Source organism: Pseudophryne corroboree, chromosome 6, assembly GCF_028390025.1.
Source record: "Pseudophryne corroboree isolate aPseCor3 chromosome 6, aPseCor3.hap2, whole genome shotgun sequence".
NCBI classification, from domain to species: Eukaryota; Metazoa; Chordata; class Amphibia; order Anura; family Myobatrachidae; genus Pseudophryne; species Pseudophryne corroboree.
This window is the reverse complement of record NC_086449.1, coordinates 12,272,721-12,299,908: the sequence shown is the minus strand read 5'-3', so window position 1 is coordinate 12,299,908 and position 27,188 is coordinate 12,272,721. Positions and strand designations below refer to the sequence as shown.

The 27,188-nt window shown below is 45.9% G+C and overlaps 1 protein-coding gene across 1 annotated transcript in view; it reads left to right on the top strand.

Annotated features, from left to right (window-relative positions):
* LOC134933977 (alpha-2,8-sialyltransferase 8F-like) overlaps positions 1-22,381 on the top strand; it is a 31,029-nt gene extending 8,648 nt beyond the window's left edge. Inside the window, exons 3-9 of the mRNA XM_063929507.1 lie at positions 13,538-13,624; positions 14,431-14,575; positions 16,966-17,042; positions 17,151-17,243; positions 18,766-18,903; positions 19,929-20,012; positions 21,863-22,381. Coding sequence (XP_063785577.1) covers positions 13,538-13,624; positions 14,431-14,575; positions 16,966-17,042; positions 17,151-17,243; positions 18,766-18,903; positions 19,929-20,012; positions 21,863-22,322 — 1,084 coding nt within the window. The 3' untranslated portion in view covers positions 22,323-22,381. The remainder of the gene's footprint in view (positions 1-13,537; positions 13,625-14,430; positions 14,576-16,965; positions 17,043-17,150; positions 17,244-18,765; positions 18,904-19,928; positions 20,013-21,862) is intronic.
* Positions 22,382-27,188: the final 4,807 nt, after the last annotated feature.

Genomic DNA, 27,188 nt, shown 5'->3' with positions numbered 1-27,188 from the left:
ATACACAGGGTCGCAGGCACAGCAGGCTCTCACACATACACAGGGTCACAGGCACAGCTGGCTCTCACACATACACAGGGTCACAGGCACAGCAGGCTCTCACACATACACAGGGTCACAGGTACAGCAGGCTCTCACACATACACAGGGTCACAGGCACAGCAGGCTCTCACACATGCACAGGGTCACAGGCACAGCAGGCTCTCACACATACACAGAGTCACAGGCACAGCAGGCTCTCACACATACACAGGGTCACAGGCACAGCAGGCTCTCACACATACACAGGGTCACAGGCACAGCAGGCTCTCACACATACACAGGGTCACAGGCACAGCAGGCTCTCACACATACACAGGTTCACAGGCACAGCAGGCTCTCACACATACACAGGGTCACAGGCACAGCAGGCACTCACACATACACAGCGTCACAGGCACAGCAGGCTCTCACACATACACAGCGTCACAGGCACAGCAGGCTCTCACACATACACAGGGTCACAGGCACAGCAGGCTCTCACACATACACTGGGTCACAGGCACAGCAGGCTCTCACACATACACAGGGTCACAGGCATAGCAGGTTCTCACACATACACAGGGTCACAGGCACAGCAGGCTCTCACTCATACACAGGGTCACAGGCACAGCAGGCTCTCACACATACACAGGTTCACAGGCACAGCAGACTCTCACACACAGGGTCACAGGTACAGCAGGCTCTCGCACATACACAGGGTCACAGGTACAGCAGGCTCTCACACATACACAGGGTCACAGGCACAGCAGGCTCTCACACATACACAGGGTCACAGGCACAGCAGGCTCTCACACATACACAGGGTCACAGGGACAGCAGACTCTCGCACATACACAGGGTCACAGGTACAGCAGGCTCTCACACATACACAGGGTCACAGGGACAGCAGACTCTCACACATACACAGAGTCACAGGTACAGCAGGCTCTCACACATACACAGGAACACAGGCACAGCAGACTCTCACACATTCACAGGGTCACAGGCACAGCAGGCTCTCACACATACACAGGGTCACAGGCACAGCAGGCTCTCACACATACACAGGGTCACAGGCACAGCAGGCTCTCACACATACACAGGGTCACAGGCACAGCAGGTTCTCACAAATATACAGGGTCACAGGCTCTCAAACATACACAGGGTCACAGGCACAGCAGGCTCTCGCACATAAACAGGGTCACAGGTACAGCAGGCTCTGACACATACACAGGGTCACAGGCACAGCAGGCTCTCACACATACACAGGGTCACAGGCACAGCAGGCTCTCACACATACACAGGGTCACAGGCACAGCAGACTCTCACACATACACAGGGTCACAGGCACAGCAGGCTCTCACACATACACAGGGTCACAGGCACAGCAGGCTCTCACACATACACAGGGTCACAGGCACAGCAGGCTCTCACACATACACAGGGTCACAGGCACAGCAGGCTATCACACATACACAGGGTCACAGGCACAGCAGGCTCTCACACATACACAGGGTCACAGGCACAGCAGGCTCTCACACATATACAGGGTCACAGGCACAGCAGGCTCTCACACATACACAGGGTCACAGACACAGCAGGCTCTCACACATACACAGGGTCACAGACACAGCAGGCTCTCACACATATACAGGGTCACAGGCACAGCAGGCTCTCACACATACACAGGGTCACAGACACAGCAGGCTCTCACACATATACAGGGTCACAGGCACAGCAGGCTCTCACACATACACAGGGTCGCAGGCACAGCAGGCTCTCACACATACACAGGGTCGCAGGCACAGCAGGCTCTCACACATACACAGGGTCACAGGCACAGCAGGCTCTCACACATACACAGGGTTACAGGCACAGCAGGCTCTCACACATACACAGGGTCACAGGCACAGCAGGCTCTCACACATACACAGGGTCACAGGCACAGCAGGCTCTCACACATACACAGGGTCACAGGCACAGCAGGCTCTCACATATACACAGGGTCACAGGCACAGCAGGCTCTCACACATACACAGGGTCACAGGCACAGCATGCTCTCACACATACACAGGATCACAGGCACAGCAGGCTCTCACACATACACAGGGTCACAGGCACAGTAGACTCTCACACATACACAGGGTCACAGGCACAGCAGGCTCTCATACATACACAGGATCACAGGCACAGCAGGCTCTCACACATACACAGGGTCACAGGCACAGCAGACTCTCACACATACACAGGGTCACAGGCACAGCAGGCTCTCATACATACACAGGATCACAGGCACAGCAGGCTCTCACACATACACAGGGTCACAGGCACAGTAGACTATCACACATACACAGGGTCACAGGCACAGCAGGCTCTCACACATGCACAGGGTCACAGGCACAGAAGACTCTCATACATACAGAGGGTCACAGGTACAGCAGACTCTCACACATACACAGGGTCACAGGCACAGCAGGCTCTCACACATACACAGGGTCACAGGCACAGCAGGCTCTCACACATACACAGGGTCACAGGCACAGCAGGCTCTGCACATACACAGGGTCACAGGCACAGCAGGCTCTCACACATACACAGGGTCACAGGCACAGCAGGCTCTCACACATACACAGGGTCACAGGCTCTCACACATACACAGGGTCACAGGCACAGCAGGCTCTCACACATACACAGGGTCACAGGCACAGCAGGCTTTCACACATACACAGGGTCACAGGCACAGCAGACTCTCACACATACACAGGGTCACAGGCACAGCAGGTTCTCACACATACACAGGATCACAGGCACAGCAGGCTCTCACACATACACAGGGTCACAGGCACAGCAGGCTCTCGCACATACACAGGGTCACAGGCATCGCAGGCTCTCACACATACACAGGGTCACAGGCAAAGCAGGCTCTCACACATACACAGGGTCACAGGCATCGCAGGCTCTCACACATACACAGGGTCACAGGCACATCAGGCTCTCACACATACAAAGGGTCGCAGGTACAGCAGGCTCTCACACATACACAGGGTCACAGGCACAGCAGGCTCTCACACATACAAAGGGTCGCAGGTACAGCAGGCTCTCACACATACACAGAGTCACAGGCACAGCAGGCTCTCACACATACACAGGGTCACAGGCACAGCAGGCTCTCACACATACACAGGGTCACAGGCACAGCAGGCTCTCACACATACACAGGGTCACAGGCACAGCAGGCTCTCACACATACACAGGGTCACAGGCACAGCAGGCTCTCACACATACACAGGGTCACAGGCACAGCAGGCTCTCACACATACACAGGGTCACAGGCACAGCAGGCTCTAACACACATACACAGGGTCACAGGCACAGCAGGCTCTAACACACATACACAGGGTCACAGGCACAGCAGGCTCTCACACATACACAGGGTCACAGGCACAGCAGACTCTCACACATACACAGGGTCACAGGCACAGCAGGCTCTCACACATACACAGGGTCACAGGCACAGCAGACTCTCACACATACACAGGATCACAGGCCCGCTTTTCCAGCATTGACCATCAAGATAAATTCCACCAGACACTCTTTTAACAGCTTAAACTCCTCCTCCTCTTCCCAGACTAACAGATAATTAACACTCCCACACTGCATTCTAAATGGATTCCCTCACAGCTGCTCTGTTTGATTAGTCACATGCCTTCAGCTGCCCCAAAGTGTAGGGGAGAATGGCACTGAAATCAATCAAGTAGTTTAACCACACAATTCCTATGCGGCAAATGCTTGACTTCTGGGGCTTTACAGATAAACACCCCTGGTTGTTTTGCAGCACACTTCCCTTATTGTCACAATACATACTGTCCAGTACATACACACATACAGGGTCAAACATACTGGGGCACACAAAATAGTGCCCCCCCCCCCATTCCCTCTTACCTTATATTACAGGCTGAGTAGTTGTCATTGTGTGGGGGATGGGCTCCATCCGCCCAATATTGGGATATATACAGCTTTTTGACATTCACCCAGCGTCATCGTTCTGAGGTCCTAATAGCGCTAACTGACATTCTGAATATAGGTAAGCCAACTACTGTACCCTCACGTGGCAGCCTAAGAGAGGAGGGGCCTCACGTGCAGTCTACATGCGGGCCATCTCCTCTCTCACGGGCCCTGCAGGTGAGCAGACTCCAGTGCAGCTGCTAGAAATAGTCCGGGCAATGCTGATATAGGTGCCTCTGATATGACATGTGATGTTAGGGGAAGCAGAAGGTTCCCCCTAAGAACCCCCTCCCCCCAGATACACCTCTGTCCGGGAATAGATGTATCTAGAGCAGATTATTTTGCATCTTAACAAAAAAGCGCCTTGTGTTGTGCCGCAGAGGAATAAGTGTGTAGACAGACAGTCAGTGGGTCAACACCATATGGTCAATAGAGATGAGCGCCGGAAATTTTTCGGGTTTTGTGTTTTGGTTTTGGGTTCGGTTCCGCGGCCGTGTTTTGGGTTCGACCGCGTTTTGGCAAAACCTAACCGAATTTTTTTTGTATGATTCGGGTGTGTTTTGGATTCGGGTGTTTTTTTCCAAAAAACCTAAAAAACAGCTTAAATCATAGAATTTGGGGGTCATTTTGATCCCAAAGTATTATTAACCTCAAAAACCATCATTTCCACTCATTTTCAGTCTATTCTGAATACCTCACACCTCACAATATTATTTTTAGTCCTAAAATTTGCACCGAGGTCGCTGGATGACTAAGCTAAGCGACCCTAGTGGCCGACACAAACACCTGGCCCATCTAGGAGTGGCACTGCAGTGTCACGCAGGATGTCCCTTCCAAAAAACCCTCCCCAAACAGCACATGACGCAAAGAAAAAAAGAGGCGCAATGAGGTAGCTGTGTGAGCAAGATAAGCGACCCTAGTGGCCGACACAAACACCGGGCCCATCTAGGAGTGGCACTGCAGTGTCACGCAGGATGTCCCTTCCAAAAAACCCTCCCCAAACAGCACATGACGCAAAGAAAAAAAGAGGCGCAATGAGGTAGCTGTGTGAGTAAGATAAGCGACCCTAGTGGCCGACACAAACACCGGGCCCATCTAGGAGTGGCACTGCAGTGTCACGCAGGATGTCCATTCCAAAAAACCCTCCCCAAACAGCACATGACGCAAAGAAAAAAAGAGGCGCAATGAGGTAGCTGTGTGAGTAAGATAAGCGACCCTAGTGGCCGACACAAACACCGGGCCCATCTAGGAGTGGCACTGCAGTGTCACGCAGGATGGCCCTTCCAAAAAACCCTCCCCAAACAGCACATGACGCAAAGAAAAAAAGAGGCGCAATGAGGTAGCTGTGTGAGTAAGATAAGCGACCCTAGTGGCCGACACAAACACCGGGCCCATCTAGGAGTGGCACTGCAGTGTCACGCAGGATGGCCCTTCCAAAAAACCCTCCCCAAACAGCACATGACGCAAAGAAAAAAAGAGGCGCAATGAGGTAGCTGTGTGAGTAAGATAAGCGACCCTAGTGGCCGACACAAACACCGGGCCCATCTAGGAGTGGCACTGCAGTGTCACGCAGGATGGCCCTTCCAAAAAACCCTCCCCAAACAGCACATGACGCAAAGAAAAAAAGAGGCGCAATGAGGTAGCTGTGTGAGTAAGATAAGCGACCCTAGTGGCCGACACAAACACCGGGCCCATCTAGGAGTGGCACTGCAGTGTCACGCAGGATGGCCCTTCCAAAAAACATTCCACAAACAGCACATGACGCAAAGAAAAATTAAAGAAAAAAGAGGTGCAAGATGGAATTGTCCTTGGGCCCTCCCACCCACCCTTATGTTGTATAAACAGGACATGCACTCTTTAACCAACCCATCATTTCAGTGACAGGGTCTGCCACACGACTGTGACTGAAATGACGGGTTGGTTTGGACCCCCACCAAAAAAGAAGCAATTAATCTCTCCTTGCACAAACTGGCTCTACAGAGGCAAGATGTCCACCTCATCATCATCCTCCGATATATCACCGTGTACATCCCCCTCCTCACAGATTATCAATTCGTCCCCACTGGAATCCACCATCTCAGCTCCCTGTGTACTTTGTGGAGGCAATTGCTGCTGGTCAATGTCTCCACGGAGGAATTGATTATAATTCATTTTAATGAACATCATCTTCTCCACATTTTCTGGATGTAACCTCGTACGCCGATTGCTGACAAGGTGAGCGGCGGCACTAAACACTCTTTCGGAGTACACACTTGTGGGAGGGCAACTTAGGTAGAATAAAGCCAGTTTGTGCAAGGGCCTCCAAATTCCCTCTTTTTCCTGCCAGTATAAGTACGGACTGTGTGACGTGCCTACTTGGATGCGGTCACTCATATAATCCTCCACCATTCTTTCAATGGTGAGAGAATCATATGCAGTGACAGTAGACGACATGTCCGTAATCGTTGTCAGGTCCTTCAGTCCGGACCAGATGTCAGCATCAGCAGTCGCTCCAGACTGCCCTGCATCACCGCCAGCGGGTGGGCTCGGAATTCTGAGCCTTTTCCTCGCACCCCCAGTTGCGGGAGAATCTGAAGGAGGAGATGTTGACAGGTCGCGTTCCGCTTGACTTGACAATTTTCTCACCAGCAGGTCTTTCAACCCCAGCAGACTTGTGTCTGCCGGAAAGAGAGATCCAAGGTAGGCTTTAAATCTAGGATCGAGCACGGTGGCCAAAATGTAGTGCTCTGATTTCAACAGATTGACCACCCGTGAATCCTTGTTAAGCTAATTAAGGGCTCCATCCACAAGTCCCACATGCCTAGCGGAATCGCTCCGTGTTAGCTCCTCCTTCAATGTCTCCAGCTTCTTCTGCAAAAGCCTGATGAGGGGAATGACCTGACTCAGGCTGGCAGTGTCTGAACTGACTTCACGTGTGGCAAGTTCAAAGGGCATCAGAACCTTGCACAACGTTGAAATCATTCTCCACTGCGCTTGAGACAGGTGCATTCCACCTCCTATATCGTGCTCAATTGTATAGGCTTGAATGGCCTTTTGCTGCTCCTCCAACCTCTGAAGCATATAGAGGGTTGAATTCCACCTCGTTACCACTTCTTGCTTCAGATGATGGCAGGGCAGGTTCAGTAGTTTTTGGTGGTGCTCCAGTCTTCTGTACGTGGTGCCTGTACGCCGAAAGTGTCCCGCAATTCTTCTGGCCACCGACAGCATCTCTTGCACGCCCCTGTCGTTTTTTAAAAAATTCTGCACCACCAAATTCAAGGTATGTGCAAAACATGGGACGTGCTGGAATTTGCCCATATTTAATGCACACACAATATTGCTGGCGTTGTCCGATGCCACAAATCCACAGGAGAGTCCAATTGGGGTAAGCCATTCCGCGATGATCTTCCTCAGTTGCCGTAAGAGGTTTTCAGCTGTGTGCGTATTCTGGAAACCGGTGATACAAAGTGTAGCCTGCCTAGGAAAGAGTTGGCGTTTGCGAGATGCTGCTACTGGTGCCGCCGCTGCTGTTCTTGCGGCGGGAGTCCATACATCTACCCAGTGGGCTGTCACAGTCATATAGTCCTGACCCTGCCCTGCTCCACTTGTCCACATGTCCGTGGTTAAGTGGACATTGGGTACAACTGCATTTTTTAGGACACTGGTGAGTCTTTTTCTGACGTCCGTGTACATTCTTGTATCGCCTGCCTAGAGAAGTGGAACCTAGATGGTATTTGGTAACGGGGGCACACTGCCTCAATAAATTGTCTAGTTCCCTGTGAACTAACGGCGGATACCGGACGCACGTCTAACACCAACATAGTTGTCAAGGCCTCAGTTATCCGCTTTGCAGCAGGATGACTGCTGTGATATTTCATCTTCCTCGCAAAGGACTGTTGGACAGTCAATTGCTTACTGGAAGTAGTACAAGTGGGCTTATGACTTCCCCTCTGGGATGACGATCGACTCCCAGCAGCAACAACAGCAGCGCCAGCAGCAGTAGGCATTACACTCAAGGATGCATCGGAGGAATCCCAGGCAGGAGAGGACTCATCAGAATTGCCAGTGACATGGCCTGCAGGACTATTGGCATTCCTGGGGAAGGAGGAAATTGACACTGAGGGAGTTGGTGGGGTGGTTTGCGTGAGCTTGGTTACAAGAGGAAGGGATTTACTGGTCAGTGGACTGCTTCCGCTGTCACCCAAAGTTTTTGAACTTGTCACTGACTTATTATGAATGCGCTGCAGGTGACGTATAAGGGAGGATGTTCCGAGGTGGTTAACGTCCTTACCCCTACTTATTACAGCTTGACAAAGGCAACACACGGCTTGACAAATGTTGTCCGCATTTCTGGTGAAATACTTACACACCGAAGAGCTGATTTTTTTTGTATTTTGACCAGGCATGTCAATGGCCCTATTCCTCCCACGGACAACAGGTGTCTCCCCGGGTGCCTGACTTAAACAAACCACCTCACCATCAGAATCCTCCTGGTCAATTTCCTCCCCAGCGCCAGCAACACCCATATCCTCCTCATCCTGGTGTACTTCAACACTGACATCTTCAATCTGACTATCAGGAACTGGACTGCGGGTGCTCCTTCCAGCACTTGCAGGGGGCGTGCAAATGGTGGAAGGCGCATGCTCTTCACGTCCAGTGTTGGGAAGGTCAGGCATCGCAACCGACACAATTGGACTCTCCTTGTGGATTTGGGATTTCGAAGAACGCACAGTTCTTTGCGGTGCTTTTGCCAGCTTGAGTCTTTTCAGTTTTCTAGCGAGAGGCTGAGTGCTTCCATCCTCATGTGAAGCTGAACCACTAGCCATGAACATAGGCCAGGGCCTCAGCCGTTCCTTGCCACTCCGTGTGGTAAATGGCATATTGGCAAGTTTACGCTTCTCCTCCGACATTTTTATTTTAGGTTTTGGAGTCCTTTTTTTACTGATATTTGGTGTTTTGGATTTGACATGCTCTGTACTATGACATTGGGCATCGGCCTTGGCAGACGACGTTGCTGGCATTTCATCGTCTCGGCCATGACTAGTGGCAGCAGCTTCAGCACGAGGTGGAAGTGGATCTTGATCTTTCCCTAATTTTGGAACCTCAACATTTTTGTTCTCCATATTTTAATAGGCACAACTAAATTGCACCTCAGGTAAACAATGGAGATGGATGGATACTAGTATACTTATGGATGGACTGCCGAGTGCCGACACAGAGGTAGCTACAGCCGTGGACTACCGTACTGTACTGTGTCTGCTGCTAATATAGACTGAATGATAATGAGATGTAGTATGTATAAAGAAGAAAGAAAAAAAAAACCACGGGTAGGTGGTATACAATTATGGATGGACTGCCGAGTGCCGACACAGAGGTAGCTACAGCCGTGGACTACCGTACTGTACTGTGTCTGCTGCTAATATAGACTGGATGATAATGAGATGTAGTATGTATAAAGAAGAAAGAAAAAAAAAACCACGGGTAGGTGGTATACAATTATGGATGGACTGCCGAGTGCCGACACAGAGGTAGCTACAGCCGTGGACTACCGTACTGTGTCTGCTGCTAATATAGACTGGTTGATAATGAGATGTAGTATGTATAAAGAAGAAAAAAAAAAAAACCACGGGTAGGTGGTATACAATTATGGATGGACTGCCGAGTGCCGACACAGAGGTAGCTACAGCCGTGGACTACCGTACTGTGTCTGCTGCTAATATAGACTAGATGATAATGAGATGTAGTATGTAATGTATAAAGAAGAAAGGAAAAAAAAAACACGGGTAGGTGGTATACAATTATGGATGGACTGCCGAGTGCCGACACAGAGGTAGCTACAGCCGTGGACTACCGTACTGTACTGTGTCTGCTGCTAATATAGACTGATGATAATGAGATGTAGTATGTATAAAGAAGAAAGAAAAAAAAAACCACGGGTAGGTGGTATACAATTATGGGTGGACTGCCGAGTGCCGACACAGAGGTAGCTACAGCCGTGGACTACCGTACTGTACTGTGTCTGCTGCTAATATAGACTGGATGATAATGAGATGTAGTATGTATAAAGAAGAAAGAAAAAAAAAACCACGGGTAGGTGGTATACAATTATGGATGGACTGCCGAGTGCCGACACAGAGGTCGCTACAGCCGTGGACTACCATACTGTGTCTGCTGCTAATATAGACTGGATGATAATGAGATGTAGTATGTAATGTATAAAGAAGAAAGAAAAAAAAAACCACGGGTAGGTGGTATACAATTATGGATGGACTGCCGAGTGCCGACACAGAGGTAGCTACAGCCGTGGACTACCGTACTGTGTCTTCTGCTAATATAGACTGGATGATAATGAGATGTAGTATGTATAAAGAAGAAAGAGAAAAAAAACCACGGGTAGGTGGTATACAATTATGGATGGACTGCCGAGTGCCGACACAGAGGTAGCTACAGCCGTGGACTACCATACTGTACTGTGTCTGCTGCTAATATAGACTGGATGATAATGAGATGTAGTATGTATAAAGAAGAAAGAAAAAAAAACCACGGGTAGGTGGTATACAATTATGGATGGACTGCCGAGTGCCGACACAGAGGTAGCTACAGCCGTGAACTACCGTACTGTGTCTGCTGCTAGTATAGACTGGATGATAAATAATGATATAAAAAATATATATATATCACTACTGCAGCCGGACAGGTATATATTATATAATGACGGACCTGCTGGACACTGTCTGTCAGCAGAATGAGTTTTTTAATTTTTATAGAATAAAAAAACACCACACAAGTCACACGACGAGTGTACTTTTTCAGGCAGACAATCACAATATACTATACTGGTGGTCAGTGTGGTCAGGTCACTGGTCACAGTGGTCAGTGGTCAGTCACACTGGCAGTGGCACTCTGGCAGCAAAAGTGTGCACTGTTTAATATGTACTCCTGGCTCCTGCTATAACCTATAACTGCTCCCCAGTCTCCCCCACAATTAAGCTGTGTGAGCACAGTCAGATATTATACATAGATGATGCAGCACACTGGGCTGAGCACAGATATGGTATGTGAGTGTGACTGAGTCACTGTGTATCGTTTTTTTCAGGCAGAGAACAAGAACAGAACGGATTATTAAATAATAATAAATTATAAAACTGCACTGGTGGTCAGGTCACTGGTCATCAGTCACTAGTATAACTCCTCCTAAGCTCCAGTAAGTAAATGAAGTGTCTCACTCTCACTCTCCTATCTATTTTAATTTCTAAACGGAGAGGACGCCAGCCACGTCCTCTCCCTATCAATCTCAATGCACGTGTGAAAATGGCCGCGACGCGCGGCTCCTTATATAGAATCCGAGTCTCGCGATAGAATCCGAGCCTCGCGAGAATCCGACAGCGTGATGATGACGTTCGGGCGCGCTCGGGTTAACCGAGCAAGGCGGGAAGATCCGAGTCGCTCGGACCCGTGTAAAAATACATGAAGTTCGGGCGGGTTCGGATTCAGAGAAACCGAACCCGCTCATCTCTAATGGTCAATCGGCAATAGGGTTAAAAGCTCGACGGGAAAAGGCAGACACTACAAAAGGTCAACGGGTTCGAATGGTCAACATGACAGTGGTTTGACACATATGGTCGGTACAAGTTTATTGGGGGGTTTTCACATTCAAATCTTGCTTGGTTTACCATTCACGTGGACTCCAATTGGGAATAGTAACGCGTGCCGGGCGCATTTGGTATCGGAGAAAGGTAACTTGCCCGAAGGGTGGCAAGCAAAGCAAGCCTGTGATGGTCTACGTTTCCACTAATTAGGATCACAGATGATAAAACATATACAGGGTGATTCAAAAGTCCCAGTACACCCTTTTGTTTTAAAAACTGTGCAAGAAATGGGAGAACGGAATACTCCAGTAAGGTATGGGTGAGGTGGGCTATCTTTTAGGGTATGTACCGAACATAGTCGCCATCTTGAAATCGACCATTTTCAATCTAAGTCAGTATTTTTCAAATGAAAAGGGGGCCATGTAACATGTCAAACAACATCAGAATTTTCTGAAAAGTTTATTGCTGCAAACAGATTTGAAATAGCAGCTATGGTTCAAAAGTTACAACACTTTTTTTGTTGCAGGTAACTGAAGATGGCTTTGACAAAAGAGGAAAGAATTGAGGTCATTTTGATGTCTGGAGAATAAAGTTTCCGTGTCATAGCTGCAGATTTTGACAACCAGCACCCATAAAGACCTCCAATTTCACATAACACTGTCAGGTGCATAGTTTCCAAATTCCGAGAAACTGGGACTGTGGCTGACAAGTCACAGAGTGGTCGTCCAAAAAGAGCTACTGACGAGACCACCTCAACAATGGTTTTGGCATCCTTCGTGAAGAGCCCACAATGCAGCACATAACGTTTGTCAGCAGAATGACCTCAATTCTCTCCTCTTTTGTCCAAGCCGTTACCTGCAACAAAAAAAGTGTTGTAACTTTTGAACCATAACTCCTATTTCAAATCTGTTTGTAGCAATAAACTTTTCAGCAAATTCTGAGATGTTGCTTGACATGTTACATGACCCCCGCTCCATCTGAAAATACTGACTTAGATTCAAGATGGCCGATTTCATGATGGCGCCCATGTTCGGTACATACCCCAAAAGATAGCCCACCTCACCTATACCTTACTGGAGTATTCAGTTTTTCCATTTCCTGCACAGTTTTTGAAACAAAAGGGTGTACTGCGACTTTTGAATCAACCTGTACAATGACACAAAAACCTTGTGTCAACCTGTTTTGTGTTGACCATTTCCATGTTAACCTTTAGAACTGTCTAACTTTTACCGGTCGACATTTTGATCCTGTCGGCCTACTTCCTGTTGACTATATGGTGTCCACCTATTGACTGTCTCTCTAATAAATTGAATGCAAATTCTGATACATCTCGACCTCCTTCTCCTGCATACCGGCATGTGAGATCACCGGTGTGCAGGTACACTTACCTTCTGGGACATCACTTCAGATAAGTGCTGTCCCGGCTATGAGAAGTCTTTTGGGTTTATGACCAGGGTGTCCAATTGTTCATGTGTGGCCATCAGCAATGTGTGGCCATATGTGCAATCCGCAGGGGATGGAGTGGGATCCTTCAAATCCCTTTCCAGGGCATTTTGTGTTTCAGAAGCCTATAGACTTCCACAGGTGGCATTGCCTATCATGCAGAAGCTGCACAAAGAATTCTATGCGGGCAGTGGGTCTACTATGGACCCTTTAAATACATACGACGAGCCATAGGAATTACGGTAAACTTCCAAAAATGGAAGTATCCCCAACAGGTCATGTTTTCTGGATTTCTTTAATCGTGTCCAGGGGAGTTGGTCAATATTCCACTTGTTTCCACTAATAGAAATCCAGAAAACATGACCTGTTGAGGTTATATGGGTACTGGATTTGAGAACCCCCTCTCGTAATTGTTACGTACTAGAGGGAACGTTCCATATATTATTATATGATGTGATCAACATTAATTACATTGGGTTCCTTTTAATATTTTACTGCAGTATAAACACAAGTGACTTCCTGAGCTATATTAATGACCTCCAGAGGTGTCCGTGGGAATACAATGTGTCCGAACATATTCAGATCAAGTGAGTATTCATTCCGGCAAGAACAGAAAGTGGGCAGATAGCGTCAGGCAGTGTTGGGTTGGGCGTAAATGGCCCACCGGGAAAGTTTAGTGGAAGGAGCCAATGCTTACAGTCTTGGCTAACCATTAGTGCATGGTCTTGATAAATATGTATAGCAAATACTACTAGTCTATGCATGATAATGTACCAGACTAATAACAGCAATGCACAGTAGTAAGTACACCACAGTCCTGTGCAATAACATGTGTATAATTCAATTGCACAATCTGGAACCTGATCCTTAGAGGAAGGAGTGGGACCCCAGGCAGTGGGGTTCATCGAGGTGGGTGGGGGAGGGGCAACCCGGTGGGCCAGTCCGTCCCTGGTGTCAGGAGATTCATTTTCTGGCTTTTACAATATAATGGAGTATTTTCAGATTATTATTCTATTATATCAATCCAATTATTGTGGTTTATATCCCCTGTTCCCCTAACAACTGCCTCATTTTTTTTTTTTTGGGGGGGGGGGGACTCTGGATCACCACTATTAGAATATGATGACATTAGAAGTCGGTGATTTTGCTTTAATTATACTGTTTGAAGCTAAAACAGACATGTAGAGTAACATACAATAAGTAACATTTTTGTACAAATATCAGTTACTTATAAGAAACCATACTGGGCTTTTCCGATTTGAATAAAGTCCTGGCAGGTTTTGCCTACTGTAAATAGCATGCCGTATTGGATCACACTTAATTCTATGGATTCACCAAATCACCAACATTATTATTTTTTTTTTTCTTTTTTTTTAAATTTCATTTACTACAGGTCCGAGCTTGCAGCATGCTGTAATACCTCCCACACTTTGCTCGTCACCCAGCAAAATGCTCCACTAGGACATAAACTGACTTATGAGACTAGCCCAAAAAGACACATTGTGGTCAATGAAAACATCTACCAAATGCTCCCAAAGGTACGTCTGAATAGGTAGTGTGCCCTTATCATAGATTCCTGATCAACATTCAGGAGACCACTGTTGTATATCCAAATGTGTCAAAAAGTCAATGGTCCAATAGCCCCTTAAACATTGGTAAGGGGAGAGAGACCGGAAAACTTCCAATGGGAGGCTTTGAGGCATATATTCACAATGAGTATCCATTGGTTTATACAAAGTTCATATGGAAAGCAATAGAACGAGATCATGTAGAGGGCTTGGACACCATTAAGAAATTAATTTGGAGGAGGGTTCCACAGGCGAAGGATCAACTGATCCTGTTCATTTCTTTCTCATCATCAATTATTTGATCGAGGACACACTCAATGTGGTAGACTCAGACTGAGAAGAAGTTATATAGCTTTTCAGAGATGGTGAATCATTTCTCAGTGATACTTTTAAGATCATGTGACAATTGTTAATGTTTTAAAAGAGAGGATTTTATTTTAGGACATTTTAGGCCATAGTCGACTCTAGAAGCTGATCATCTATCAGCCTTGAGCCCCTTTATATTTATATTTATCCATTTCAAGATGTTTTCCACTTTACCTGCCAATAGCAAATTGAATTCACCCCTGACAGATAGTAGATGGGACTAGAAATCTCTATCCCCAAATTCTTATGTTTTATGGCAAGTTCTGTATCTGTTCTGGAAGTAACATTTTTTAAAATGTGCTGAAATTATAATGAAGTTTCCATGGTAAACTGCCTTTCGGGCATCCCAAAGTAGCACTGTGGAGATGTTGGGGCCAGCACTGGTGGTGAAGTGCTGTCATTCTATGTTTTATCTAAGAAGGCCCATTTTTCGGGACGCGACTGTCGAGGGTGTCCACTGACTTGAGGACTGATAATAATATCTGCTGTCACTGAACCATAGTCTGATCATGTTCTAGGGAAGTTGTCAGAATCCAAGATGGTCCGAGCTGGTTCTGTACTCAGCATTATCTAATAGGGAGATATAAGTGTAATCCCAGCTAGGATCCCCCAACCATCAAAACCATGGAAGGAGAGGGACAATGAGGAAAACAAGATGGATTAGCGAGATACAATATTAAAGACTACAAATACAAAAATAAATAGAAGTATACTGATATAAAATTGTCTGTGAAAATTATAATGCAGTAAGCGCTAAAGAATGTGCTAAATAAGTAATCAAACCTAATTAATTACACAGGAGGGGCAATAGCCAGTGGCGCACCCAGGGGGGGTTTCCGAGTACCCAGAAACCCCCCTCCACTAAAAAAAAAAAAATAATTTTTTTTTTTTTTTTTTTTTTTAAGCTGCATGAGTATTATTAATGACTGTCTAGCGTCCTCTGCAGCCTGCTGTCTTCCTGGTGGCACTTGCAAGTGCAATAAAAGTTTACTTTATTTTAATTATAGTACATATATATCCATGTGCCTACATATATACACATGTATATACATACATACATACATACATACATATAAACACACACACACACATATGAGATATATATATATATATATATATACACACACACACACACGTGTATATATATGTGTACTGTATGTGTATGTATATATATATATATATATATATATATATATGCATGTTTAATATGCTATGTATATGTGTATATGGGTTCACTACAATCTCCCGGCGGCCGGCCTCCCGGCGACCAGCATACCGGCGCCGGGAGGCCGGCCGCCGGCTTACCAACAGTGTGGCGAGCGCAAATGAGCCCCTTGCGGGCTCGCTCGCCATGCTACGTGCACCACGCTATTTTATTCTCCCTCCAGGGGGTTGTGGACCCCCACGAGGGAGAATAAGTGTCGGTATGCCGGCGGTCAGGCTCCCGGCGCCGGTATGCTGTTCGCCGGGAGCCCGACCGCCGGCATACTGAAGACCACCCGTGTATATGTATGTGTGTGTATGTATATGTATATATATATATATATATATATATATATATGTATATATGTATATGTGTAGATATATATATATATATATATGTATATGTGTGTAGATATATGTATATGTGTGTAGATATATATATATGTATATGTGTGTAGAGATATAGATATAGATATATACATATATACACACACACACACACTAGTTTTACGGACCCAGCATATACTGGGTCACCTCAGTCCCCACCCCCGTGATTGGCTCCGCCCAGTTCTGGAAACCCCCCCATGTAAATCCTGCGTTTGCCACTGATAGCCTGTCCGTCTTCTGCACAATGAGATAAGGATTATCAATATTACTAATACAATGATGGCGGGCAGTAGGCTAAACTGAGGGTGGGTGGAAAAAAGTAACCAAAAGGGCCTAAAGTAAACTACCACAGAGGTCACTAGCAGAACGATAGACTAGCTTAGGTCTTATAACTATAATAATAGCTCATAGTAGAGGCATCACAAAAGCAGCAGCAAGACGAGGTGAATGATTGTAGAAGAAATTCTCAGCTTATAGAAAGGTAAGAACATACTATAGTTTATCTCCAAATAGAAACTGTAAGGATTGATCAAAGAAGAACTTTCACTTGCCTTTGGCAAAAATAGATCACATTGTTTTTAAATCCCAGTGAGAAGAAGAATGTCCAGAAGCAAATCCTGTGCACAATAATTACTCCACATGCAAATTTTAACAAAGATCCTACAAGCCTAGAGCTGTTCAGGTTAGGGCCACCTTAATAGCAGTGTAGGTCCCTTGGCAAAGCAATGCACTGGGGCCCCTACCTATCCTCTAGCAGTAGAGATGAGGGATGCTATCAAAGCATCAGCTTTGATGTCCCGTAGGTGGTAGGTATCTTCCACTCAGCATGTAGGACCTATAGCAGTAATTTCTGCTAATTACTCCTTTACTGCACAGATGGTGGGAAATGGGGCGGTAGGGAGAACACTGAACTGTAGAAGGGGGCATTGGGCTGAAAGAAGGGGCCCCGGCACATGACTTCCAGGGTGGTAGGAGTGTTCAATACACAGGTGAGGGGTAGATAGTGGAGTGGGCTTAATATTCATAATTTTCCAGTGGGAGGACAGATTGCTTGACTGCAGATATCTCCAGTTCCCGGAAATAGAATTCTTAGCTTTTAATATGTGAACAACTAGACAGTTCCACCTGTCAGTAGGTTCTTTGGACTTTGGGATCAGAGTTCAGGAGCCAGAGCAATCCACCCACGAAATTATAAAACTGCATATTAAGCGTGTGGAGCTGGAGCAGGGACCAGCTGCTGGAAGGCTGATCTCTCTGGTTTTGGGCATAGTAGAGACAAGCTGCCAGTGTACACTAGGGGAGAGTCCCAGCTTTTGGAGTATACCTCCAGAAAAAGTCAGATAGAACCCGAGATTTCTGACTGGGAAGAGCAATTAACAGGCTCACATGGGGACCACCACTTTGAAGTTGGATATCTCTGGCTCCCCAGGGCCGATTTTCAAAGATCTGTTACCACTGGAAAAAGGGGACACTCAGCTATCTGCCTAGGGCCAAAATATTTCTGGGGCCCTAGGGCAACTGTCCATTGAGCCCATAAAAAAAAGACGGCCATGGTTCAGGTACCAGAATAGAGCTTGTGCTTGGAAGTGACGTAGCACAAAAGAACTTGTATTGGGAGAAAGCTGCGGCTGCTACATTGTAGCACTTTGTGTGCAGATTCAGATACTCAATCGCACACAGATATACTAGTGTCACACATCACATTAATCAGCAGAGTCTCATGCAGCATCCTTGTCCCTTCACATTGCGACTTATCAGAGTCTCAGGCAACAAAATCACAGCTCTTACTGGCCATCATAAGCCTAAGCTCCATTTAGAGGAATCATGAGTTTGGAAAGAGAATATCTTAACTCAAATAAGTAATTCAATATACATCACATATGATACATTAAGAGAAGAGTCACTGCCAAATATCACCCTGAGATTTTAAACGTAAAAAGTGACAACAAAATTTCCTACTCCCCCGTAATTTCTAGGAGACTCCTGACTCTCGGGCGGCTTTTCCAGATACCAGGAAGAGTAGGCAAGACTCCCGACTACCCACTACCGGCATCATTGTGTACCTGTCCCCTGTTCTACAACGCCGGTAATTCTGGCATTGTATAGTGGAGGTAAGGACAGTGTACAATCAATGAGGGAAAGCTCCTTTGCTAAGCTGTTATCAATACACTCTTTGTAATAATTCCAGCAGCCTCATCCTGCAGTGATTGTGTCCGTGTTCCTCCGCAGATTTCCCCATTCATCGGGAAGCAGTTTGAGACCTGTGCTGTGGTCGGTAATGGAGGCATCTTACTCAACAGTTCTTGCGGTGATGAAATTGACAAGATGGATTATGTCTTCAGGTGAGGAATGGGTGGCTGTGGTGCTATAGCTGGTGGAACCAGAGGCATCGCAAGGGGGTGCAGCGTGCAGGAGCCGAACCCGGGTCTCACCAATGCAGGGTCCTCTGCAGTGCACCCCCCCCAATCATTATTGGGGCAGCTTTCTACAGGATAGCAGCGCCCATATCTTAGGCAATGTACAGACATTATTGCCCCATCACCAAAGCAGGGACAGCGCTATCCCTGGGTGCGGCGGCTACCGGTCCCCATCTTGCATGGGAGATCTCACGATCTCGCTGGTCAGCGAGATACAGCGCATCAGCAGGGCCGGAGAGGTGAGTTTTCACAATTTTATCTACCTCTAAAGGGCATTTACAATTGTGCACACAGTTTTTTTTTTTAAACCTGCGGTGCCGGTTGCAAAATTTTCCCCATTCAATTGAAGGAGAGAAAATTAGCCTTTGGTGGTTTCTGCAGAATTCACTATGTCTTTTTTCTTGCACCCCCAATGCAAGCCTGATGTTTCCTAAAATCATTGGTACTTCCTCCGGTACCCCTGTGGCACCCCCACTAATGACTAATTAAGCAACTGGAAATTTCTAATTAGCTTGATTATTCCTTAATTACTCATTACTAAAGCGGTGTCTTCTTCCCCCAGTGTGAGTGTGTGTGAGACCAATGTCATATGTGTGACCCCCTTGTGTGTGTTAGGAGGAAGAAGCAGGGAGAACTACATCTCCCAGCTTCCCTCCCCCCCAACATCCACCTCCACAGTGTAAAGATGGAGGTGAGATGACGGAGAGCCAAGGAGACCACTGGACCGGTAAGTATAACACCGTGGGGTTTCAAAGCAGAAAACCCTACATGCATTTGTTGTTGGATACTATGGGTATTGGGAGCGCACATACCGGTTGTAAACCACAATTTGGCGTGAGGTCTGTGAGGTTTTTTTGTTGGCAAAACCTTGCGCCCAGTTGGATAGCTCTTTAAATGTCATTAGATCCTTTTTATAACTATTAAGTTCTTTGATTTCTTTTCTCCTACAGGTTTAACTTGCCCCCTCTCCTCTTCAGGGACACTGGAGAAAAGTCGGATCTAGTCAGCGCCAACCCCAGCATCCTGGTGAAAAAGTAAGAGCCAAAACTACTCTTAGTTATTTTTTATTTTATTTTTAAATATCAAAAAGAAAGATAAAAAGTTGGTGGATCTATGGGGCTAATTCAGACCTGATTGCTCACTAGGTTTTTTTTTTGCAGTCCTGCATTCGCATAGTCGTCGCCCATAGGGGAGTGTATTTTTGATTTGCAAGTGTGTGAACGCATGGGTAGCAGAGCTGTACAAACAGATTTTGTGCAGTCTCTGAGAAGCCCAGAACTTACTCAGCCACTGCGATCACTTCAGCCTGTCCGGAACCTAAATTGACGTCAGACACCCGACCTGCAAATGCTTGGACACGCCTGCGTTTTTCCAACCACTCCTAGAAAATGGTCAGTTGACACTCACAAACGCCTTCTTCCTGTCACTCTCCTTGCGATCGCCCGTGCAGACGGATCCTTCGCACAAACCCATCGCTGAGCGGCGATCTGCTTTGTACCCGTGTGACGCACCTGCGCATTGCGGTGCATACGCAATCGTAGTTTAGACCAGATCGCCCACTGTACGAAAACGCAGCCTTGCGATCAGGTCTGAATTAGACCCTACGAGTCTCATTGAGAGAGGGACGCAGTAAGCACAGCAGCTGTGTCATTGAACGAAGCTGCTGTGCAAAAATATGCTAATGCCAGTGGGAACATCTTGTGTTAAAATGAATCCGCCAGCACTAACCTACTACTAGCAAAGCAGACATAATAGGACTTCCTATAAACACGTAAGGGACAGGGAGAAGACTAATGGTCTGATTCAGAGGTGGACGCAAATCCTGTCCTGACTGCATCTTTGTACCATGACAATATGCCGCAGCCACAGGCATTTGTACAGAGACGCCCATCGGTGGCCCCTATAATATGCTGCACACGTACAAAGGCAATATGATATTACACTTTTCACCCCTGGACTTCTCCTAATTTTCCTAGTTCTACCCAGTTGTGCCAGACTTTATTGCCATTAACTATTTTGGGGTTGATGTATGAACCAGTGAAAATAGTGGAGAAGTTGCCCATACCCAGGGACAGACTGGGGCCAGAATTCGGCCTTGGCATCCTCGTGTGTGCGCGCGCTGAAGGCGTGCGGAGCTGCGTGCTTGGTAGAGAGGCGCGCGTGCATGGCACACAGGGGTGTGCCGTGAGTCAAAAGGGAGTGGACTAGCAGCACTCTCCAATTTTTATTGATCAGCACAGTATGGATGGGGGGCAGTGGGCATGCGGAAATGCTGCACGGGGCATGCTGCGAGTCAGGGGGGCACAAACAGAGACCCGGGAGCTGCACTGCGCGTGGTCTTCCCGGCTTCTCTGTGACCGGACCGGCCCAACTACCCATCGGCCCTTCTGGCATTTGCCAGAAGAGCCAGATGGGCAGTCCGGCCCTGCCCATGCCAACCAACCAGCATCTACCTATCATTGTATATGGTGTACTTGATAAATGGTTCCTTAGAGCTTATTGGTTGCTTTTGAGAACTTTCTCCACCGGTCCACTTCTCCACTCTTATCACTGGTTGATACATTAACCCCTTGTTCCCCCCAAAATCGATTTATGCACTTTTACTCGAACAAAATTTATATTTACAAAATGTGTGGGATGGCATTCCATGGAGAGGGATAGCAAAATCCTATAACATCTCCAGTCTGGTATAACATCTCCGGTCTGGACATTTTTGACATTTGTGTGTTCTGTTCTATAAGGATGTACATCGAGACCATCAACCACCAACAGCTAATGTGTACCTCATTTCGTACATTGCTTTGTTTCTTTTCTGCCAATGGCACAGTCCATGTGTCTCTCCTTTATTCCACATAAGTAAGTGGCCCTCTGCTTTCTCCTGTAGGTTTGCAAAGCTTTCCGAAAGACGAAAACCCTTCATCGACCTAGTGAAGAGTTATGGTTCTGCAATGATCATCTTGCCTGCCTTCTCCTATGTGCACAACACGGAGCTCTCTCTCCGAGTACAACACTCTCTACAAGACTTTGACTTGCAGAACAGTGTTGTGTTCTTCCATCCAGACTATCTCACAAAACTGTCTACTTACTGGGAAACCATGGGACTGTCGGCCAAACGTATGTCCTCTGGGCTCATGCTGGTCAGCGTGGCTATGGAGGTCTGCAAGAAGGTGACACTGTATGGGTTCTGGCCATTTGCCCAAGACCCAGAAGGAAACCTAATTCCTCACCACTACTATGACGACATCTGTCCAAAGCCTGGCTTCCACTCCATGCCCGAGGAGTTCTATTTCTATACAAAGATGCATTTGAAGGGGGCACTGCATCTAAAAGTTGGGAAGTGTTAGCTCAGGATTGTGGTTTTATTTTATATTTTGTTGAAAATTTGCTTCAGTTGCATTTTCTAGAGTCAGACAGAATGATCAGTTAGGATTCTGCAGCAGGTGGAACATGTTCTAGAAAGGAGAGATCTGTTTACCTCAGTGTCTGCAAAATGTATTTATGGTTCACTATAATAATGCAAATGTATATTTTATTTTATTGAACAAATGTCATTATCTATCTATCTATCTATCTATCTATCTATCTCAGAAACTATTGAAACATGACAAAGAGGTCCATGCATTAATTATCACGCCTGTGCCTCGATTATTAACAATCCTGGTCCCAGTGGAGTAATTATATTTACATGATTATCCCCGCTATGTATAAAAAAATGATATGAATATGAATTTATTCTCCGCAAATTTAATGAGTCTCTGTTATTTTAGAAAAGACTCCGCCACATTATCTGACACTGCGCATGTGTGTAGTGCCAGTTTCCGAAATTCCTCGGTGGCGGACGGAGGCTGCGAGGGAGCATTCCATTGGCATTAAAGCAGATACATAGACATTGGGACTTAGAGATTGAATCACTTAGGATTGCACTTACAAAGCTGTTTGCTGTCACGCCCCAGTTTCCGGCAACGCCAGATGCCCCCGACCGTGAATGCCTCTGCCTGTCAATCAAGAGGACCGCCCTAATTTGATATATATAATTTTATAGAATGCACTTTGTAAATGTCACTTCAAAGGTGATTGGTTGCCATGGGCAACTTTTCCACTGGTTTTTTTTTTTATATATTTATTTATTCGGATTTTCCATATACATCAGATAGTAAGCATTGCAAAACAATCAGACATTGTACAATAACCATTACAGCCATGGTGGGCGTGAGATCACAATAAAGGTAACCATTAATAAAGGAAACATGTGCGTAAGACATCATCTCTCCGCGTACCAATAGATGCTCTAAAGTAATTTAGCAAGAACATTAAATGTGATCGTCATATCGTCTGACCATCCACATCAATTGAAATATTACAGTATAAAACATAATAGACCAAATGAACAGAAAAAGACAAACAGAAGGGTGAGGGGAAGACAAAGGGGGGGGAGGGGGAGGGGGGGGGGGGGAGAGGTATCCTAGACCTCATGTTGTAAGGTACAATCTATACCAGTGCAAGCATACTAATCTACTTTATGTCGCCTCATTTGGTTGTGTAGGCTTATAGTCATTGAAAACTCTAGTTATATGTTGCTGAGTTACCAAATCAAGAGTGTTTATGAATGGAGCCCATTTAGTAGAGAATGATCTGACTCCATGCGCCAGGTCCTGACAAACATATTTCCTTTCATAATACAATAGTTGTAAAAGTTTGCATTTAACGTCCCCCAGTCTGGGAGCATTTTTTTAATCCAGTGGAGCAATATACATTTCTTACACACCGCTAGTAGAGTGATTAATAAAGGTAAGATATATTTCTTATTCCTGCCCAGATCCCAACTGGAGAAATTAATACCTAGACAGGCAGCTGGTTCTGGACAGAGATGGAGATGGAACATATCATTGGTAAATCGTATTACTTTACACCAAAACTGCCTAATTTTATAGCAGTCCCACATACAGTGCATAAAATCTGCTTTAACAGCTGTACATTTTCCACATTCACCAAGTTCTCCCTTGACCATATGTCTACGTTGATATGGGGTGATATATGCCCTATGTTTGGTGCGAATATGTACCTCCTGCAGATAAGCAGATTTCAATATTTTCAGAGAGAGGGAAAAGGAAGCTGTAAGATCTTGTAATGTGGTCAATAAAGGAATATCTGTTTTCCATTTTGATACCAATATCTCCCATTGGTTACGACTATTAAAGGCAATAAGCAGGGCGTATAAATGTTTCACTTTATAGTTAGTGTGTATAAGAAAGTAGAACAATTTCTCCAAAGAATCAATCTGGGACATTGTGATTTGTGTTGTATGTAATATGAAGGGGGTTGCTTTCTTTTTCATCAAGAAATGGCAGACTTGTAAGAACATAAATAGATGTGAATTAGGTATCGAGAAGCGATTAGATAACGTATCAAAAGAAGCCAGATGGCCTCCCGGGTCAAAGACCTTGTAAGATAGATCTAGCCCCTTGGATCGCCACATTTTAAACCATGGATTTGTTAGCGATGGGGAAAAAGAGGGGTTACCCCATAAGGGGAGGAAGGGCGTAGTGTATGGGTCGCTGTTGCAATGTTTGTTAACTGCGATCCAAGTCTTGTGTGTATCTGCAAATAAAATATGAGTGCGTATTTCTGTGGGTATAAGGGAGGGTGGTGATTGTAGAAGGGCACTAGGTGAATAAGGTGTGAAAACTTCCATATCGAGAGATAGGTCAGTATAATGAGATTTGGTTAATATCCAATCTTGGATGTATCTATAGAAAACGGCATGTGAATACATCTTTAAATCGGGATAACCCATCCCACCTTCCTTCCTGGGCAGTATAAGTTTGGCCTTCGAAATCCTGGGGCGCTTGCCCTGCCAGAGAAATTTAGAAAACAAGGCATCTATTTTTTGCATGTCAGACTTTACCAATGCAGTAGGCAACATCTGCATACAATAGAACAGTTTAGGGAAGAGAATTGAATGTATAACAGTTAGACGGCCCAGAAGAGATAGAGGAAGGTCCCTCCATGCCTCCATTTTCATTGCTAGTTTTGCTATTATAGGGTGAAAATTAGCCGAGTATAGCCGTTTTAAATCAGAACAAATTTGTATGCCCAAATATTTAATCTGTGACGATGCAACTGAAAAGGGGAAAGAGGGATCAGTCTGCAAGTCAGGGGGTATCCTTCCCAGAGGTAGTATCTCTGATTTGGACAAATTAACTCGGTATCCTGAAACTATACCAAAAGAGTGTAGCAGATGTAGTAGAGCTGGCAGAGAGCATTGAGGATTAGATAGAAAGATAAGAGTATCATCTGCAAACAGGCTCACCCTCAGTTCCTCAGCTCCCACTCCTATACCAGTTAGTAAAGGGGACGATCTTATTGCCACTGCTAATGGTTCTATTGCAATGGCAAACAAAAGGGGCGATAAAGGGCATCCTTGTCTCGTGCCTCTTTGTAGAGTAAATGCAGGAGAAAAGAGCCCATTGCAGACTACCTGGGAATTAGGATTAGAGTAAAACAGACGGATAATATCAATGAATTGAGTAGGGAAGCCAAATTTTTCTAAAGTACGGAACAGGTGAGGCCATAATACAAGATCGAAGGCCTTTTCCGCATCTAATGTAATTAAAATTGAGGGGGGAGAAGAAGGGGTTATGACAGTAGCTTGATGTATTGCAGCTAGAACCCTTCGCACGTTCACTACTGAATGCCTCCCAGTAATAAACCCCGTTTGATCTTTGTGAATTATAAGGGGCAGAATAGGTTTCAATCTTTCAGCTAAAATTTTTGTAAAGAGCTTATAATCAGAATTTAACAGCGAAATAGGTCTGTATGACCCGGGGAGAGCAAGATTTCTGCCTGCTTTCGGCAAAATTTTAATAAAGGCATCCGAGAAGTGAAGAGGAAGAGACCCAGTGCTGATTATATGATTAAAGCATGCAGCTAAGGGTTGGGCAATCAGTGAGTTCATCAGCTTGTAAAATTCGTTAGTATAGCCGTCAGGTCCTGGGGATTTGGCAAGTTTCAGCTGTTTTATGGCTAATAAGATTTCTGCAGTGGTGATGGGTGCAGTTAAGGTTGAACAAAGAGAGTCAGGGAGCTGAGGAAATGAGAGCGAGTCCCAATAGGCAGAGGGAAAGTGAGAAGAGGGGGGAAGAAGAGGAGGGTCAGTAGTAGTAGGAGAAGAAGTTAGTTCAGGATTCTCAGCTGGTACAGAATAGGGGGTTTCATAGAAGGACTTCATGACCTCTGCAATTTGTTTGTCTGAAGTGGTGAGAGATCCATCCGCTTGTAACAGCGGGTGGACCACAGACTGGCCCCTCGAACCCTGTAACAGGTTAGTCAAGAGCCGCCCTGTTTTATTACCAAATTTATAAAACTTAGCGTTAACTTGAAAGTGGTAGTTGTCACCACTTTTTTGTAATAATTCACTGAAATGCATTTTGGCTGATAGGTAGGAAGTTTTATGTTCTGGGGAAGGAGATAGTTTATAGGTCTGAAAGGCATTAGATAGATTGGCTTGCAGTTCCAGATAAGAGGCATTACGTTGTTTTTTAAGGGAAGAAACATAGGCAATCAATTTACCCCTGATTACAGTTTTGGCAGCCTGCCAGAAGACCGTGGGATAAGAACCTGCATATGACTCGTTCTCACTTAGATATTCCCCCCACCAAGTCTCCAGTTGAGACTTCAGATATTGAGATTGCATTAAGTGGGAAGGGAATCTCCAAGTGGGAACAGAGCCCTCTGTCCTTCCAAAACTCACCACCATGTGAACCAAGCCATGATCCGCTATAACGGGGGGTTCCATATCTACCGACTCTATTCTCGGAAAAAACTGTTCCGCTACCAGGATATAATCAATTCTTGACCACGTGTTATGAGTTAGAGAAAGGCATGAATATTCCCTCTCTATAGGGTGTGTAGCCCTCCAAGTGTCTATTAAGTTAAGTGTCTTAAGAAAAAAAGGTATACCAATTTTTGGCAGTGTCATTTCTCGTTTCGGAGGGGGAGTTCTGTCCAGGAAGGAAGATGAGAGTTAGTTAAAATCACCGCAGACCACCAATGTGGCAGGATCCAAAACATGCAATCTCGCAATCAGGGAGGTGAAGAAGGTTTTACTATATACATTTGGTGCATAGATATTGCATATATGAAAGACCACGCCTCGGAAATCTAGCTTCAATATTAAAACCCTGCCCTCCGCATCGAACTCCATACTAGAC